Below are 19,092 nucleotides of genomic sequence, written 5' to 3'. Positions count from 1 at the left end.
GTAACCTTTCATTTCCTGACAACATCACTTTATGTCACTTTAAATCAGCAGAGTGATTGAAGGATTTTCATTCCTATGTTAGTTGAAAGTGAAGTTTTTGCTACACTATTCCACTGCTCCATTTCTTTGATGAGTAAGGGTAACCAAAATAGGCTTTCGTCACACTTCATCTTGTAATATTAATCATATAGTTATAGTGATTGCAATTTTGGGAAGCAGATTACCGACATTAGTTCTAGGCAAGGTGATGCTTCTGTCCCCTACCCACAGAGTTATTTTAACTGCTGAAACTCTCTAGAGATCCCCAAGTTTTAACTCAAAAAAAAATTTTTTTTTTGGCTTCAGTAAAATCTATCAAAATTTGGTTGTCAAATATACGGAACCACCCATAGTTAGTGATGCACAACATCACTGAAATAAAAACAACAGCAAGTCCATCCTGATTCCACTGAGAAAGAATAAGAAATTGTCCGTAAACAAGTTTGGCAAAGGCTAAACCATGAATAACTACTTTAATGGTTACATGCTAGAAAATTACATTCCATGGATAGTTTTTTTTTTTCCTTTAATTGAAAAAAATAGTGTTATGCACTGCCTAGAAAATCTCACAGGGTGGCAGAAGCTGAGTAACATTTCCATTCTCTGTGTTCTGTAATACAGCTTCTCATCTTGTTCAGAATTCTGTGTGCTGTTCTTCCCATGTTAACATCAAGATATGTTTTTGCTGTGCCTATAGCGCAGAGGTTGAAACAAACCCTAGAGCCCTGTGATACTGAATATCCAGCTTTTGTTTCCGAACGCACTATAAAGGAGACCACGGGGAATATTGCTTGCGATGACTGTTTCAAGTAAGCCCTTTTGATTTTTTTTTATACAACTTTGTGGCAAAGCAGTAAAACTGAATTATTCAAGGTTCTGTTGAAGAACGTACAAGTCTGTATGTTTTATCTTAGATAACAACCGCTATGTCTTTTTCCAGGGGTCATTTAGAAGTTTAATGCTCTTAAATTAATGCAGTGCCTATTATTGTTATTTTTTTAAATGTAAAACCAGTAGAAACTTTTTCTAATTTAAAAGAATACTGAAGTCTTCTCCTGGGAATAGGCAGCATTATAAGGGCAAATTTTGCAAAGATTTGGATACACAGAAGTTAGTACTGTTAGCGCTTCTACAGAGGAATGGAACTATGCTGGGTAGGTTATAAGTTCCCTTGTTCTGTGGTGAGATCTGGTTGTTTTACTTGCATGCCAAATGTTTCCTGCTTACAACTGTTAGGCTGAAAGAGCAGGAGATTAAACCTATCCTTCAAACTTTCAGTGCTAGAATGCTGAGTTAGTAGTAATACATCTCTCATGTCAATGCTGTAACCTTGTCAGTTCTGCTGGTGCTACAGTAAGTTTGCCCATCATAGGGTTAAAAGAAGAGGATGACTTTCTTCCTTCACATCGAAAATGTCTCTTCTGTATTTCATGCCTTTGCACAATGACATTTGTACTGTAGTTATGCTGCACCCTAATTGGACAAGTGTTTAGTTATTGAACATTAATATTATTTATGCAAATTTCTGTACTTCAGTAAGTCTTTTTAAATTAGATTTCCTTTTTGCTGAGAGATCTTGGACATTAACATTTACCGCAATAATTTGTCTAACAATATAAATGTCAATAATTTATAAGTCAAACAGAAATTGTTACGGCTGTCCCCTTCTAGAAGAAATCAATGTGCAGATAGCAAAAAAAAAAAAAAAAAAAAAAAAAAAACCCACAAAAAACTGTGAGATCATCTTTTTGAAGGCAATAGGTATGCTTCTGGTTTGGCTGCTAAATTTTCTCATCAATGTATTCACTGTTTAAGAATAGAGAATAAGAGTAATTGCACTGGATATGTCATTAAAGCACTGATATTCACTTTTAATTTGCTGTTGACCAACTTTAAATTGTTTGGAAATCATTAAAATCTAGTGTGAATAATTGTTCTCATATGGCTTTGTAGAATAGGAACACAAAAGTTCTTCATAAGTCAATCTGAAATAACACTTTAAATGTTTAGTGTTCAGTCCCACTGACTGAAAAGAACAAACACAACAAAATCAAGCTATGTCTTTTCCACTTGACATATCCAACACAATGCACATTGCACTGCTTTGGGTGCTTGATGCTCTGTTGAGTTCAAGCAGTTTTTTGCTCATTTAGCAGAATATTGAGAAGCTACGTGAAAAGCTGTGTAACAACTATGATATCTCTTGTGTTTAATAATTGGAAAACAGGAACGTTTCTATCAAAAGAAGATTAATCTGACAGGACCAGGTTTTCTGAGAGGAATGTAGATTTCAGTCTGTCTTCTTAGGTAACTTCAGGTCAAAGGAAATAGCTTTCAAAAATAACACAATTCTGCAGTGCTTGGATAGCAATGAGTTGGAAACTGCGTTGAGTGAAAATTATAGTATTTCAGAAATAATGCGCTAAGATCTTTTTCATAGAAAAACATTTTTTGTGTTCCGCAGTGGAACAAAAAAAAAAAAAAAAGAAGAAAAGAAAAGAAAGAAAGAAAAGAAAACCCTTTAAGTTACAAACTGATCTCAAGGCACCCATTAATTTTCTCCACAAGCAATGGCAAAATAGCCCAGAAAAACTGTTAAATTCTCATGGGAAAGTTCTTTGTTATGTCATTTACCCATTGTCATTAACAATCTACAAAATGCATCTAAAGTTGTAGACTACATTGGATCCCAAATATTTTTGTTATAACCCCAGACACTTTCCTGTGGAACAGCTAAGGAATTTGACCCAAAGTCCTTTGTAGACCTACATCTACTGACCCAGTTTTCTGTTTCGTGGTCTCAGTGTCAATAAATATTTTTACAAGTAAGTGTATTGCTTAATGCTTGTAATTTAAGAATGATGAGCTCAATCACTCAATATTAGGGTTCAGCCTTATATGCAGTGAGATGTGAACTGATGCTTTGGTCTGTGAACACATCTGAACGGTATCTATTGTATATGTGGGGATAAAATCACCTCCATTTGAGACAGTGGAATATTATTATGTGCCCACCTTGAATTGTGTTACAGATTAATTTATTTATTATGTATACATGCCGACATTTATTGCAATTACGAGAAGAGGCATGTAAACGTTTAGCTGAATATTCATCAAAGCTAATATTGTAGGATAACCACTTCCTCTCAAGTACACTCTGTAGAAAGTCAGTATACTGTGAACAGTTTTGCAACTAGAAGTTGTGCAATACTCTGCTGCAAGGAAATTTTTGTCATAGGTTACTTATTCAAGGCACTACCTTTCTTTTCTACAGTGTCACGCACAAGAGAACCCTTGTCTGAAAAAGGAGAATAAAAACAGTTGTAGAGTAGAAGTAAAAATGATGACTGTGGTTAATTGAGATCATATAGTGTTATTTAGATAAGACATTTTGGAGTACAAATACTGTGGTATTTCTAACATAGTCAAAGTCATTGTCAACAGGGTCACGTGGTGAGAGCCAAGGGCTCAGTTTTATTCAACAGTGAATGTGCTATTACTGGTCTCCACAGTGCTTAATCAAAGGGAAACAGTTACAGGCTGCAGTTAGGAAAACTAAGCCTTGCTCTTATAAATACTCTGAATTTCAACGATGGATGCTTAGACCTAAAGTATCCTCACAAATAAATCACACTCTGTGGTTTATGCTAATTACTTCAGAAATGGCTGGATTACCTTAGCAAGTCATCTCTCAAAACTTATTCTACCAATGGAAAGTCACCTATAGACTGAAATGGACTTGAGTCAGCCACCGAGTGTATAAAGATATTTAAAATATACTCCCTATATGTAAACTTATCTCTTACTAGCAAAAAAATAAATGCTACTTTGGGATAATTTGCAGTGTTTAAAACTGATTTTCAAAAATATAGGTTTTATTAAGAAAGCAGGAGCCTAAAAGAAAATAAGAATTAACGTAAGAATGTCATTAGGGTCAGGGTTTGGCTATCCAACCCCATAATTTTTTGTTATTCTATATCCCAACAATTATTAAATTAATCTGTTATTTAAAGAACAATCAAAAATAAGTCAGCCCACATTTTCTGTGTGCTGTCAACAAATGAGAAAAAAATGGTATTTTTTAAAAATATGAATTGCTTTCATATTTTCCAATAAGCTAATCTGTTTTGTAGCAAAAAAATAAAGGAAGAAAGAAAGAAGAAAGGAAAGAAAGGAAAAGAAAAAACAAAAAGATAAGAAAAAGGAAGAGAAATGAAAAAGAGAGAAAGAGAAAGAGGGAAAAAAGGAAAAAAAAAAAAAAGAAAAGTGAAATGATGGATTGATAAATGTTTCATGGCAGCTTCAGTACTGGAAACATTTAATTGCTGAAGAGTCAGAAATATGCTTTGGCTAACGTAGCATCTCAGTGCTTTTGCAGTTTTATGAGGTATTTCTGCAATTTGTTCATCAATTTGTAATGCAAGTATGTCAACTAAAGTTCTCCAGCAATTCTCACCAGATACATGACCAGGTTTTGCTTTCTGCAGCTCTTTGTATTACAGAGTTTAATTGTTGATATTTAAGATCACTAAGAATTATGTTCTTATAAATTAGCAAGGATTATCATCTATCTAACCAAAATAAGTTACCTGATGTTTTTACTGTATCTACTTATATTTAAAAAAAAAAAAAAAAAAATAGAAAAAAGAAAAACTCCTTTTCTCTCATTGCATGTCTGTTTTTTGGAGAAATCTAATATTTTTATTTAGTTTCAATTGGCAAAGCACCATAAATAGCATTGTTAACTTATGAATGTAGATATAAATATTCTTTGGTAGATCCAGCAACTTACTAAATAAAATAATCTATTAATACATTAAGTATGTGTACTAGAGTTGCAGGATTCATTTTAGTTCATGCTTGCCAAATTTGCATGTGCAATTCTAGAAACTATGAATATACATATCAGACAGCAGTTGCATAGTCAAATGTTTTAAAATCTACCCTTCTAACCTCTCATGTTCTTCTGTGATTACATGCTGGACTTGAATGTAGATCAAAAATCTGGCCTTACTACCAGTGACCCTAAAGGAAAATTGCCCTTCTGTTCAAACTGAAGTACTCATAGGTCCACATGGTTGATACAGAAAGCGTAAATAAATGTTTTGCTTTTTTTTTTCCCCAATATTTTTGATTTTTTTCCCCAATTGATTGTTTGCATGTAAACTTAAGACATAAAATAGAAAAATAAAAATCAGAGAGGTATATTCTCAGAGTAACAAGGAAAAATATAGCTGCAATCATCCTTACTTGGGGAAAGACTTCTGCAATAGATTTAGTTATGCAAGATGAAATGTGAGCTCTTTACTTTGTTGTATATCATGTGTGAATTAACTATGAAATTCATAGAAATTGCCTAATTAATTAAATACTGGCCTAAATAGTGCATATTTCGCTGAGCATTGAGTTCTGTCCATTGTCACTAAAAAGAGTGCTGTCATGATGGAATTGTTGTTCAGGATGATGCTAAACCCTTTGTGTGAATTTCTAGTGGGAAAGTTAAGATTTGTCCACCAATTGAATTTGTTTGGCAGTAAAAGACAAATAACAATACAAATTAGATTCAGATTGTTTAGGGCATGAATCTATTAGTCACAGGAATAGTGCAATCTGTAGACATTAAAATGGTAATGGTTTTTGAAAACCGCCTAATCTTGAGCTCTGCCATCATTTGCTAAAATGTTTCTGCACTTGTTCCTCAGTAGAAGCTTGCCAAACTGCTGTACTTGATCATGTTTAAAATGTGTAAACAAATATGCAGTTCAATTTCCCATGAAATAAATAATCATTTGCCTTTTCAGATGTAGTTAGTTTACTTCTAAACAAATCAGCTTGCCACATAAAACAAGCAAAGCATCAAGGACCTATTTCTTCTCATTTGGAGCTTTATATACATACATCAGATTATTCCTGTCGATTTCCTGAAGTAGTTTGGCAGTAAATTATAATCAGTCTTCTCAAAGACATTTTATGTTGTATTCATTTTACTGTATCAATCTTTTATGACCCTGAAGGAAAGCAAATGTTCTCTGTATTTCTCTGTACTTTATGTTTAGACTGTATGTTTTTATATGGCTGCTTTTCAGTAACCATGCCAAGTACGCATGATACCATGCACATAAATGGTTTTGACCTATGCTCATTTGGAGTCAAAGGTGTGCTGTAGTTACATTGACCTTGGCAATGTTGGACAGATTTTAATCTCTGAGTTTTGTTTAGATGTTTGTTGAAATCAAGGAATATCTACAAAGGAAAGTCAACGTTTCACATAGCTCAGTAGTTATATTGTTGAAGTCTCAAGTTCACCTCTAAAAATAGGATCTTCCAGACTTGCAGAATATTTATGTTTAGAGGTCTCTGAAGCATCACCTTTTGAACAACCTTGTGGTGACAAAAACCTTCAAAATTTAGGAGACCCCCAGAACCTTTTTTTTAATTATTTTTTATTTTTTGCTTTCTTTGCAAAAAGTATCAAATTATGCAATCTAGGCTGGTAGAATTCTTTACAAAGGTTTTTATACATAGTGTAAAATCTCATATCTTGTTACCAACATGCCAGCAATTGCATGTTGAGTAAGTTCCCCTTCACTCCAAAAGCAGCAGTGATTACATTGGTTGGCATGCAGGTGCAATTTAAAGCCACTGTGTGGGTAACTTTATCGCTACCCCTTGATAATGTATATTTTTAATGACCAGTTTAGGAAACACTGTAAATTACCATTTTCTTTTAAGAAACTGGATATAGTTAACCATTATTATTCTTGGTTTTTATTTGTGTCAAAGCTTTCCAAAAGGAACAAATAAGTTGGAATTTGCTTATCTAGTTGACAAAGCTATTTGCTACTTTGCTTTCTTTCTTGCAATTTATTTGGCATTGTAGCATTCATGAAAAGGCTAATGAATAAAAAATCACCATGGATCAACACTTAAAGTAAAAAATAAATCTGACCATGCTAATCTTGTTTTTCAAAGGTTGTTTTTAAGGACAAGGAGTATGCAGTGAATGTGATGAGAATTCCATAGAAGGAAGAGAAAAATGAGGAAATGTTCAGGCCTCTTTTCTTGCAGTTATGTGAAATGTTTTCGTTAGGGCCCTTCATAGCACTGTCCACGTGGTCCATCTGTAAGTATTTTAAAACCCTGGAGATGCATGGGGTGACTTATAGCAACTCCATTCACTGATGTTTTCATTAGTATCAGTGTACTTTCTTTCTTTCTTTCTTTTTTTTTTTTTTTTCTTTTTCCTGAAAAATGGGATGAGATGTGCTCCACCTCTTAGCTCTTCGGTTCCCTACTTATATCTTCCAAATAGCCCACAGCTGAACTGCTTGAGATGTTTACATATAAAACTTATGTGTGGGAAGGTGGCGATCTCCATCGTTCAGTGTTCATAGTTAAGCTCAGTAGTGCTATAAAATGTAAATATTACCAATGCTTAAAAGTAACATAATTTTACACTTTAAACAAGCAGTAATAAATATTAAACAAATGGTAGATAGAAGCTGACATAGTGAAAGGATGCTTTGTAATGACAGGAGATTTAGAATGTTAGATGAATATCATAATATATTCAGCTGAATAGTAATATGCATATCAGAAATTATTTGGAAGGGGAAAACTTAGTAAAATTGGAAAACACTGCTGTGAATTTTTAAAGCCAGGTACAGTTGTGAAGAATTGCTAATACTAGGAAACTCTTGTCAGTATATAATGTATTAACAATATCATACAGCTTAATTGATGAAGTATGATACAAACATGGCTTAGGCATTTGTACATTTCACAACTCTCATTATGGTGAACTTTGGAGTTTAATAGTTATTTAATAGATATTTGATAACCTTCATGATGGAAAAACACCATGAATCTTAGTACTTGAATTCCATTCAAGGGAACACTTATATATATATCCTTAAATAATACAGAATTTTAAATTTCCTTAAATAATACATATATGGAGATGATGACAGATACTGCACCTAATTATTTCAGAATTGGTTGGACTAGATGATCTTAGTGGTCCATTACAACCATAATGATGTTGAAGTTCTATGAAACAGAGTAGCTACCAACCATGCAACAACTGTCCAGTGTTCTAAGCCTACAGCAACAGTGTGGATGATACTGTTCATTTTCCTTCTTCATTCTGAACTTTTTTTTTTTTTTTTTTTTTTTTTTTTAAATTATTAGGTATGTTTATATTGACACTAAGTTGTTCTCACATCAGTAAGGCTATATGTGGTAGCAGCAATATTTTAGCTTGGGCTCAGGTTACAGGCCTGAACCAGAGAGCTTATTCGTCTCTTTTTATATGATAGAATGACTAGGTATTTCTTTTTTTTTTTTTCACATAGTTTAACTGCTCTCAGAAATGTTATTATTGGCATATGTATTATTTTTATAAGTTGCATCAAAGATGTTCCATTCTCTAACACCATTTATTTCTGGTGGTGGGGAAAGGGGGGAAAGCAACAACAAAAAACAAGTAGCCCAATGTATGTATGATATAAACATTTGATTCATTTAAAAAATGTGATAAGTAAGAGAAATGTGGGTTGGAAATGTGGCCAGTGGCCTGGAAAGCACATGATAGTAGTTGGGCACATATCTGCATTTCAGTTGAATGGTTAAAGTTTGTTCCAGGCCATTAGGGTTGAACAGTTGCAACCACGAGTTATGTGAGTAACAGATATTTGAGTGCAGAATGCACAACATTTTCCACTTACTCTACCCTGGTGCTAGTATGTTTTTTCTTTCTCTAAAAAATAGGAATGATCAAATTTGACATATATGAAATGTAATCCCAAAGTAACAACTAATCTTAATCCAAAATAAACAAACTTCTATAGTGCTGGTCTGCACTGAAAAAAAATACGCTGAAAGGCTTAGAGGGAAATGGCTGAATTTACAGAGATGTTCAAGCTCCCATTTAGGGCTGAGTTGAATATAATGGAAATTAAGAATATTTTTTCAAGTCTTTGTGCATGTATTTAGGTTGCCAATTTGAAAATATTGCCCTAATTGCTTTCAGTTCAAATAATCATAGTGAAATTCTTCCAGGCTTTGTAGGCTTCTTCTTCTTGGCCCAAACAACTGCTAACTAAAATATCTTTTTTATTACCTCCTAAAAATGATTGATATGGTTGTATATTGGCATATGCTAACAAAATAATGGAATTTTATTCCAATCATAATTTGAGTATAAGTCCCCCAGTCATCACTGTGACATTAAAGAATAATATTAGAATTCTTGCCATCATTCCAGAAAAATTAAAAAAAAAAAAAAAGAAAAGAAAAAGAACAAAATTACATAAAGGATGTTGTTTTTGAATTGGGCTGTTAAATCTCACTATCATGAAATTACATATGAATCCGAACAGCCATTTAAATGTTTATAGGATTAAAATCCCACCTAAGCCATATGTTTATTTCCATCGTGTACTTGACTCCATAGCATCTGTCATCATAAGCATGGGCATAATAAGAGCATATCTTTGTAAAATTAAACAAACAAACAAACAAAAAGAATTTGATTGTAAAATATGCCATATAGATCAATAATTCTTAAATCTGAAGATATGTGGCCTAAAAAGAAAGCACAACAGTGCAGTATTTCTATGATAAAACACAATAAGTTTTAATTGTAAACATGCAGCACTGTATTTAAATAAATTGAATTGCATTTATTGTTATTGCCATACTCAAATTGTCTCCAGTTTTCAAAGGAATATCTTCCATTCTGCAGAATAAGGGGAATATACCTTTTCTAATTTTTTGTTTCCTCAAACACAGTCTTGTATCCTTACAAGACTTGTATCATTATAGTTTTCTGTTCCTTGTTATTCATTTTGTTCCCTTAAGCACTTTTCTGTCTTTGAAGGGCAAAAGTGAAAACTGATCTGAAAATCAGAGATTGCTGAATGCTACTTAAGAGATTTATTATCTCTTAGTCATTGAAATGAGTCCTGTAGCAGTGACACTGGCCACCAAATAATGGCAGCAGGGTTCTAAGCCGGGAAATGGAAAATAGTTCAGTCATTGATGGCATTTTGGATTCCAATGGACAAAGAAATAGATTAGCTCTCCTGCTTGGAAATACAGACACTAAGCCAGTTTACAGTGATATTGATTTCCTTTATTTCCTTAGTTGCCTTATTGATACTTTGCCACCTGAGAGATTCAGAGTTCATGTGGAAAGAGGGTTGTGCAGCAAGTGTGGAGTCCACTCAGTCCCTACTCCACTACCTTGAGTGTATTTTCCAATTATTCCTTCCTAAAATAGAAAGTAACTCTTATATGAAGAAATAGAGTTGCAGTTTATGAAATGAGTCGATTAAATATATTTATATTAATATATATATTAATATATATAATATTTAAGTATTATATATATTACGTATATCATAACTGTATGAAAGTTCTCATACGTACAAGCAAAAGGAAGAGATCCAATTGTAAAAGAAAATCAGGTTTTAATACAATTTGCTAGATGTTTCAGAACAGGTGTTGTGGTCTGCATTTTGCTTTAGGCATCATGTTTCACCAAGTTCAGGTTGCTTTTCTTTATAGGGTCCCTCTTTTGCCATTAAAGAGAGAGGAAGACAGAAAGGCAGACGGTAATCAGATCAACAAAGCCAAGTTCCTGGTCTGAATTATCCCTGAATTGTTTGTGTCTGCACGTACTCTGTTCAGATTGGAGATGATCACTGTTCTAACATAGGCACATAAGTCAGTTGAGCACTCGGCACGACTGCTCCCAAGTTGTATATTACTGTTCTTCTATGATGCTTCAAAAATTCCAGGCCACCTTAAGAAATTATGATGCAGTTATAACTTCTTAAAAACATACCTTACCATGTCCTCATAAGTACAACTTTAGCAAATGCAATTACGATTCATTCAACAATGAAAAAAAAAACAAACTTTCAATGAGTAGATAAATATATACTTGCATACTTGAGAAATAAATTACTATTTATAGGTAAATCATGGAGCTAGTTTTATTTTCCAATTCATTTTTTATTATGTTTATGCAGATGTTCTAAATGAACTGATACAGAAATAGGTTAGAAAGGAAAAAATAAAGTGTATGCAAATGAGAAAAGTTAAAATTCAGACTTTCATGAAGGTTTCCTCTCTACGTTTAGTTTTTCTTCATTAATAAAATAGTTTGGTATGAATAGGGTTTTTTCCGACCCTTTTTAGGTATCAAATTTCTTCCTTCCTTACCTTCCCCTAGAAAGCAAAATGAAGAAGCTGCTTGTGTTTGAGCCTGTTTTGAACCTCTGGAGTGGCACTTTAAATAAACCAAGCCAGTTCCTCAGTGGATGAAAGATGGAGTAAAAGTTATTAAGGTTCTTACTGACTCAGTGTGGCTTCAACATAACTGGAACCACAACAGCTTGTTACATTTTTTATATGGAGACATATGCAAGGCTTTTGCTATGCAATAACTATCAAATGATGATAATACTATTGTAAGGGAAAAAGGTTCAGACCAAAAGATTTACTTAATGTAAAAAGAGCTTTACACTTTAAATGTGAAATATTCTCCATAAACATTAAATATAGGCATTAAACGTAGGCTTCATTTTATTTCTTAATGCAGCAAAAAAGTTCAAGAGAAGTCCTTAGTCTGTTAATGATTGTTTGCTCCCAAACCTCAGCCAGTAGGTGTTCAGAAATGCTTATTATAATTTTAAAATAAGAGACTCGCAGTGGAACTTACATAAGGGACAAAACCCTTTTCATTAATTTGTCAGTAGCTTTATTTCCCTCTGCAGTCATGGAAGCTGTATACAGTGACACATTTTGATGGAATACTTCAGTATTTAAAAGATATTTTCTTCTGTGTATACACACATTTTATTTCCTGTGAATGTTCAGTTCCTGAGACTTGCTGACATGTTCTTTCACTTAAAATGAGCTTCAAACCTGCAAATGGAACTCTGGAAACTGAATTTGAACACCAAAAGAAGACATGCTGCTGGGCTGATGGTGGGCATGGAGGCAGTGCCATGTGAATTATCCAAATAGTCACAGAGCAACTGAAGAGTCTAAGGATTGGAAGGAACTTGTTTGTCCATGATTTAGTCAGGGTAATATCTCGTGTCTTTGAAATTATCTTAAATTAGAGCAGCTGAAAGAAGTATAATTTGCTCATGCACACACTATTACTGGAAAAGAAAGCTAAATTAGACTTTTTTTTCTTTTTCTTTCTCCCCCCCCCCCCCCCCCCCCAAATGTTTGCTCAACTCAATCTCCGTATTCAGTCCTCTGTCTTCACTTGGTGATATCTAAATCTTTTGCCAGTGACCTCACAGTCAATGATTGGTGAGAACATGCATTTGGCATCTCAACTTCATTGAAAGATTAGATTCAATAGTTGTGGAAGGGAAAACATTCACTTCTTGTGAAAGTTAAAATTTTCTTTTGAATTTGTCTCTAGCACGGTCCAGGAGATGTTCCAGAAAAATATTTGTTTAGCTTTTATTATGAGCAGTGGAAAAAAATTATTTCAGGGAGCCAAAAGGTTCATATTTTTATAGTTCTTTAGATGACAAACACATATTCTTTGGCAATTACCACAGATGTCTGTAATAGGACTATAGATACGTATAGATATGCAAAAGATAGATATAAAAATATAATAGCCTATAGATTTGAAAAATATCCAATTTTTGGTAAAACGAACCAGTGTAGATTGTAGATATCTATCTTTTACAGTTTCAAAATTAGAAAGGTTTATGTTTTTTCTACATCAACTAATAAATTTAATCCTTGCAGTCTCTTCAGTTTTAATTTTAATAAATCCGTACACATACACTCAACCATTTCTAGCAAAATTTTCTGTAGAATATAATTTTTACTAACCTTTTTAGCTTCTGACCATGTTGTCAAAGAACCCATGTAGTAATCTGTTCAGCATCATAATCCTATAGTGAAAACTTTCTTCTGAATTACAGTGTTTTCTTCTTATCATTTCAGATTGTGAATTGATAGGAATATCAATATCATTTTTATTTTTTTCTCCTCTCTTTTATGTGGAAGATGTACCCTATACTGTACAGCTCTTAAGCCACCCTGGTCAAGTGAGTGAAAATGGGGAATGTCTACCCCTTTTATTAAATAGCAATATTCAGGTTAGCTGTATAGTGCACGCTTCCTGACAAGCTTCAGTATTTACCTGGGGGCCACAAATGAAGTTGTTACAAAAGGTCTTTAGATCCTTCGAGATTCTAGATTCCTTCTAGATTCCCTAATCTAGAAGGAATGGTTTTAAGCTGCGTCAGGGGAGATTCAGGCTGGACATTAGAAAGTATTACTTTTTGGAAAGAGTAATCAGGCATTGGAATGCACTGCCCAGGGAGGTGGTGGAGTCACCGACCATGGGAGTGTTCAAGAAACACTTGGATGTGGTGCTGAGGAATATGATTTAGCCTGGAAGTATTGGTAATGGTTGGACAAGATGATCTTCTAGGTCTTTTCCAACCTTGATAATTCTGTGATTCTGTCTTTGAGCCAGTCACACCCTTTGTACAGCAGTAGTTACTCCTAAGCGCTCTAGGCGGAGCAAATCATATAGCAGTTAACCGTGATGGCTCTTTATTTCTTTCATGTCATTTTCTGAGTTAGTTTAAAAGATTCAATAAATATTTTAAATATTTTTAAATGCACAACATCCAAATTGAACGAGATTAGGAATAAAATCAAATTAGATTTGATTGATTGTTGTTTTGTTTTGTTTTTTCTGTCTTTTGCAGTTTCAATTATTCATAATAGTTTTGAGAAATTCATTCACTACAATTCAGAGGTTGTTTCCTGTTAAGAATTTTCCCTCCTTTCCTTTTATTGGCCCCATTTCTCCCACACACAAATCCACAAAAGCCACAGATGCTCCATTACAATGATGTCAGTCGTGCTACATGCTCCAGCTGTTTCATAGGTGCATTTATAAAGTTCAACCTTTTACGTTATGCCATAAATGTATATTTCATGTATAAACATAAAGCTAACACACTGCAGATCTCTCTAAGTGTAATTTTAATGGAGGTTTAGTAAGTTTAAAAAATGCTGAGAAGTGTTTAATCTTTCTGTTGGCAACAATTTTATAGCAGGATTTCCAATTATTGTTTTTTGTTTTTTTTTTCTTGGAGCTAAGTTCAAATATTCCCCACCCCTTCCACAGTTTCATTTTAGGTGATTTTTGCAAAACACGGGGAGTTATTTTAGTAAAAAAATTATGTATTTTATGTGAAGATGTCTGTGGAAAATGTTTCCCTCCCTCCTGTCTCTGAACCTTAAAGCATTTCTTGTGTTCTGAATTTCAAAGAAAGAGTTAAACAGTGCCCTTTGGTCCTTCAACCATCCTCTTTTCTCTTTGTAAGTGCTGAAGAATTCAGCTCATTGCAGATATGGGGACCATTAAACTGTACCCACAGGTTCCTTCCCTGGCCTCCCCTGGGTGATTTCCTTCCTACAAGCAATATCTTTATTTCACTCTCTCTCTCTTTCAGTTGCGTACTTTGTTTTAATTTGATTATAGTGCTGAGTTATCACCACATTTGTACTATATAATTGGCATTATTCTAAAATAAATCACCCCACTTATGAAGATTTTGAGGTTTAATCTCTGTTTTATTGGCCTAGAAATAAAATGACTCTCAGGAGGCCAGATGAAAGCTGTCTCAACAATTCATGTTGCTTCATGCCATGCAAGATCCAGAGTGAATAAATCCCCTGACGTGATTCTAGATGCAATAGGTGGGACTTGGTGCTATTACCATCTGGCTGCAGAAGAACCTGCTTATTTTTGCTGATTGGTTTCACATGTACTTGAAAGTTCCAGATCATAAATAGTTAGCTAGTTATTAATTATGGAGAAAAGATTCAGTATCAAAGGAAAGAGAAAGAAGATAAGTTCCTTGGCAACTCAGCTGTGTTCCAATTCAAGGTGACAGGCATTAACACAGCAGCAGAATAAACCTGCCTGTTCCATTCCGCCTGTGTACTAGAAATTAGGTGCATCTCAAAATGTGTTAGCATATTCTATCAGCTGAGCAAAGCATTGCCATAGATCCTCTTCTTCTACAATGTTTAGAGATTTAGTACAATATATAAACACAGGTGTTGCTGACAAGCTCAAAATACCTTAATAAAACCTGTTGCTAAAAAATATAGAAAATGTCACCATTAATTATTTTCTTTTATTTTGCAGGTCCTTTGTAATCCAGCAAATCCCAAGCAGCAATCTCTTCATGGTGGTAGTAGATAACGAATGCTTCTGTGATTCTGTCCCACCAATTACCATGGCTCCTATAGAAATAAGATATATCCTTTTATTTGCATAGTTGTCAAGAAGAGATTCAAGATGTAAACACTGAAAAATTTCTTCTTACATAAAGTGACTTAAGAACTTCAAAGAATGCATCACAGCTGGGGCTGGTTGAAATTAAGCCAGCTAAGAATGCATTCTTACTTATTTGCAAGGAGAGTTCACATGTTTAGCTATTTAGGACAGCCAATCAAATTTAAGCAAACATACATGCATTTTTAAGTATTGTAAGGTCACAGTCTCTATTTTTAGGTAGTGGGACTTCTTTCATGTTTTGAACTAAATACGTAAGTTCCTTCTGAGAGTGGAAGTCCTGATTGTATGGACATTATAAGACTGGTCTGGAGCATTGAAATCATTTCAGAATCCTGCTTTCCAAACATATAAAAATCAAGGAAACTAAAGATAGCAGTTGATTTTTAGCTGTTGAACTTTTTATTCTGTGCTGTTCTGTATACTTCAGGATTTGTTTACTCAAATTAATTGGAATTTATCAAAAATAGTGTGTTTTTATTGTAGGTGTTATTTAAAGACAGGTTAATAGCATTAGCGTAAATGATGCTGTTTGGATCACTGAGGAGAAAACATTAGAATTATACTATTATTCTTGTGTTGACTACAAACCTCAGGTCAGAGCTTTGAATGAAAGGAAAAGTGAGTTGCATTTCAAAGCACACAAATGAATTCAGGATATTTAAATGCAGTGTTCAGAGGATCTCTCCTTAACTATGTGGTACATAATGAATCCCTTAAATGTGAACGTTTAAAATCTCAGAAGATAAGAAGACGCCCAGAATCTTGCCATGGATTTCACCCTGAAGTAAGTTTCTACTATTTTTTTATTATTGTTGTTTTAGTCTCTAGTAGAAGTTTTATTCCTTTTTAAAATGGCACTTGGGAAAGCTGTCTTATAAGATGAAACTCATCAGAAAATATTTTGAATGCTCAGAACACTTTACTAAGTGACACTGTAAGAGCAGAAAATTTTTTAGTATTCCTGTAGACAGTGTTTTGTCTTGTCGCTTTTGTAGACTGTTTTATGTCATGTAGTAGAATGTGGTAGGAGTGAGCACAAATTGGCAGCCTGGAATATGGGAGCTTATTTTGCCTGTGCACTCACCACAGGATTCCTCATTAGAGATGGCTGGGAACTTTGGACTGTTAATGTTTTTATTTTGGAAACTAACTAAATGATACCAACTGTGATGGAATATTCATCATATTTACATATAGTAATTATTGGGGCAGGTCACTACACATATTTACTACCCCATATTCACCATAGCACTGATGGACAGTAAGGAGATCTGATAGAGAATAGAAGGCACTCATTTTACATGAGTAATTTTTTTAGTGCCTCCAGTTCCTTAGTGGAATGTAGAGTGAGACCTAAAATGTTGTGTGGAGGACAGTGTATGATTCTTGTTGATCCTGTTTCCTTTTAGTCTGCAACTTGTTGAGATGAAAAATACCTGTGTTACTTTCTGAGTGTATTCATTTCACAGCTTTTGTGGTTTGTATCAATCTTGTTCTGCCTTTGCAGTTTGATAAATTCTCATATGCTGTAATTGGAAGTCTTGGCTTATGTTTATTTTTTGCTTTGTTTTTGTTTTCTTTTCTTTCTTCCTCTTCAGGAAAATGCAAGAGAATGTGGTGGTGTCCCAGGTCTTAGTGCTAAGCCTCCTTTTGTTCTTCTTCCTCTGCTATTGACAATATTCTCAAGGTGACATTGACTGATGTGTTCAATTGGCATGCTAATACATGGATAAACTGTGAACTGAGAAATGGTGCAACACAGAGGATATGAAATATAGTCAGAGCATCAGCATTTCATGATTTTAAACTGTTGGTGATATAAATTCTTAAAGATGTGTTGAAAAAAAAAAAAAGATTTATCTTTTTACTTTGCTAGTCATGCAGATGTGAATTTGGCATATGATAGTTATGATTCATCAAAAAAGGACTTGGTAGATAGTGATGATCATTGCTTTGTCCCATTGAAAATAATTTAAAATGGTGTACTTTTTCAATAAAGTATATTAAAATCACAGTTTCAGAGTGCATTTTAAGTCCAATAGTATATTTGTTCAATTAATTGATAATGGGAAGGGAATAAACTAAGCCAAATATGTTTTTCTTATGCTCTTAGCCTGTTTCTGAAAGATAATGAAAAGAAAATGTGGAGTTAGCTTTTATAATAAGGCAGAATCGCTTTTATTAAGTCAAGGAAACACATGTGCATACATGAAGCTGAGCAGGTAATACGCTGCATTGATTTATACTGAAGTTTTGCTTTCTGGAAATAGCTATAAAACATCTTAGTCACATTTAGAGGGTGAGCCAAAGCTCGATTAAAGCCTTTTCCCTAACTTGGGCAAGCTTTACATCAGACCATTTGATTTGGTTGCATATGGCAAAATTAAATACTTTCATCTGTTACAATTTGTAATGTATATAAAAGGATGATACTGTTCTGTTAGTATTCTGCCATACAGAAAGCGAGCCAGCTAGGGCTTGCTGGAAATACATAAGCAGAGCAAGTTTGACTTGCAGTGTGTCTGTGTCAGCAGAAACTGTTATGGTTTTTGCTGTGAATCCATTGAGGCTTACCCTCACAGGGCAAAGATCAAGACCAATCTTTCTTAATTCTAGGCCTTATATTCTTCTACACAAGGGAAATAAGAAGATAAAAGCAACAAGTTCTTGGTGTCTTTAAAAGCCCTGTACAAAGACTGCTATTTATTCTACCCATCGTATAATGAATCACAGAATCACAGAATCACAGAATTACCCGGGTTGGAAGGGACCTCAAGGATCATGTAGTTCCAACCCCCCTGCCTAGCAGGGCCACCAAACATACACCTTTACTAGATCAGGTTGCCCAGGGCCCCGTCCAACCTGGTCTTGAACACCTCCAAGGACGGGGCATCCACAACCTCACTGGGCAGCCTGTTCCAGGACCTAACCACTCTTCTAGTAAAGAACTTTCCCCTAACATCCAACCTAAATCTTCCCTCCTTCAACTTAAAACCATTTCCCCTAGTCCTGCTATTATCAGCCCTTTCGAAGAGTTTACTCCCTTCCTGGGAGTAAGTTCCCGTCAGGTATTGAAAGGCTGCAATGAGGTCACCCCGCAACCTTCTCTTCTCCAGGCTGAACAAACCCAACTCCCTCAGCCTGTCCTCATAGGGGAGGTGCTCCAGCCCCCTGATCATCTTCGTGGCCCTCCTCTGGACCCTTTCCAAAATCTCCATATCTTTTTTGTACTGAGGGCTCCACACCTGGACACAGTACTCCAGATGGGGCCTCACAAGAGCAGAGTAGAGAGGGACGATCACCTCCCTATCCCTGCTGACCACCCCTCTCCTTGAGTTGGTAGTAAAGTCCCTATTATGGATATGTTTGTTGAGGATCTTGATATTTGATCTTTGAGGTATGTTAATCGCTGGTTTATGTTTGGATTTTTATCTGAGGTAGAGTTCTATCAAGAAAATAACCCTGCTCAGCCAAAAAGGGAAGGCAGTTTTCTGAATAGTGAGGAGCAAGAGAGTAATAAAAGAGATGAAGATGTGACAGTGTAAAACAATATTATTAGAAAGATGAAAATATGAGTGTATAAATGAACATTGCTCAGAAAAACTGTGGCAGTTTATTCTCATACAGTAAGGAAAATTTATATAGGCAGAATGTACTAGTGTACAGATACCAGTTAGTGTTTA

At 34.5% G+C, this 19,092-nt stretch overlaps 1 protein-coding gene across 4 annotated transcripts in view; it reads left to right on the top strand.

The window, feature by feature from the left end:
- CACNA2D3 (calcium voltage-gated channel auxiliary subunit alpha2delta 3) overlaps positions 1-17,423 on the top strand; it is a 337,205-nt gene extending 319,782 nt beyond the window's left edge. For 3 of the 4 annotated variants that reach the window (XM_085516473.1, XM_085516472.1, XM_085516471.1), the window contains 4 exons: positions 737-848; positions 15,257-15,372; positions 16,114-16,193; positions 17,008-17,423. In XM_085516473.1, the coding sequence (XP_085372599.1) occupies positions 737-848; positions 15,257-15,372; positions 16,114-16,193; positions 17,008-17,100 (401 nt within the window). In that variant the 3' untranslated portion in view covers positions 17,101-17,423. Of the gene's footprint in view, positions 1-660; positions 849-15,256; positions 15,373-16,113; positions 16,194-17,007 lie in introns of those variants that run through there. The other variant, XR_004308777.2, reaches the window with a different exon arrangement.
- Positions 17,424-19,092: the final 1,669 nt, after the last annotated feature.

This window comes from Coturnix japonica, chromosome 15 (genome assembly GCF_054131305.1).
Source record: "Coturnix japonica strain WE chromosome 15, WE-NBRP24, whole genome shotgun sequence".
In the NCBI taxonomy this organism is placed as follows: Eukaryota; Metazoa; Chordata; class Aves; order Galliformes; family Phasianidae; genus Coturnix; species Coturnix japonica.
Note: the sequence above shows the minus strand (reverse complement) of the source record. Positions and strands in the feature narration are given on the sequence as shown.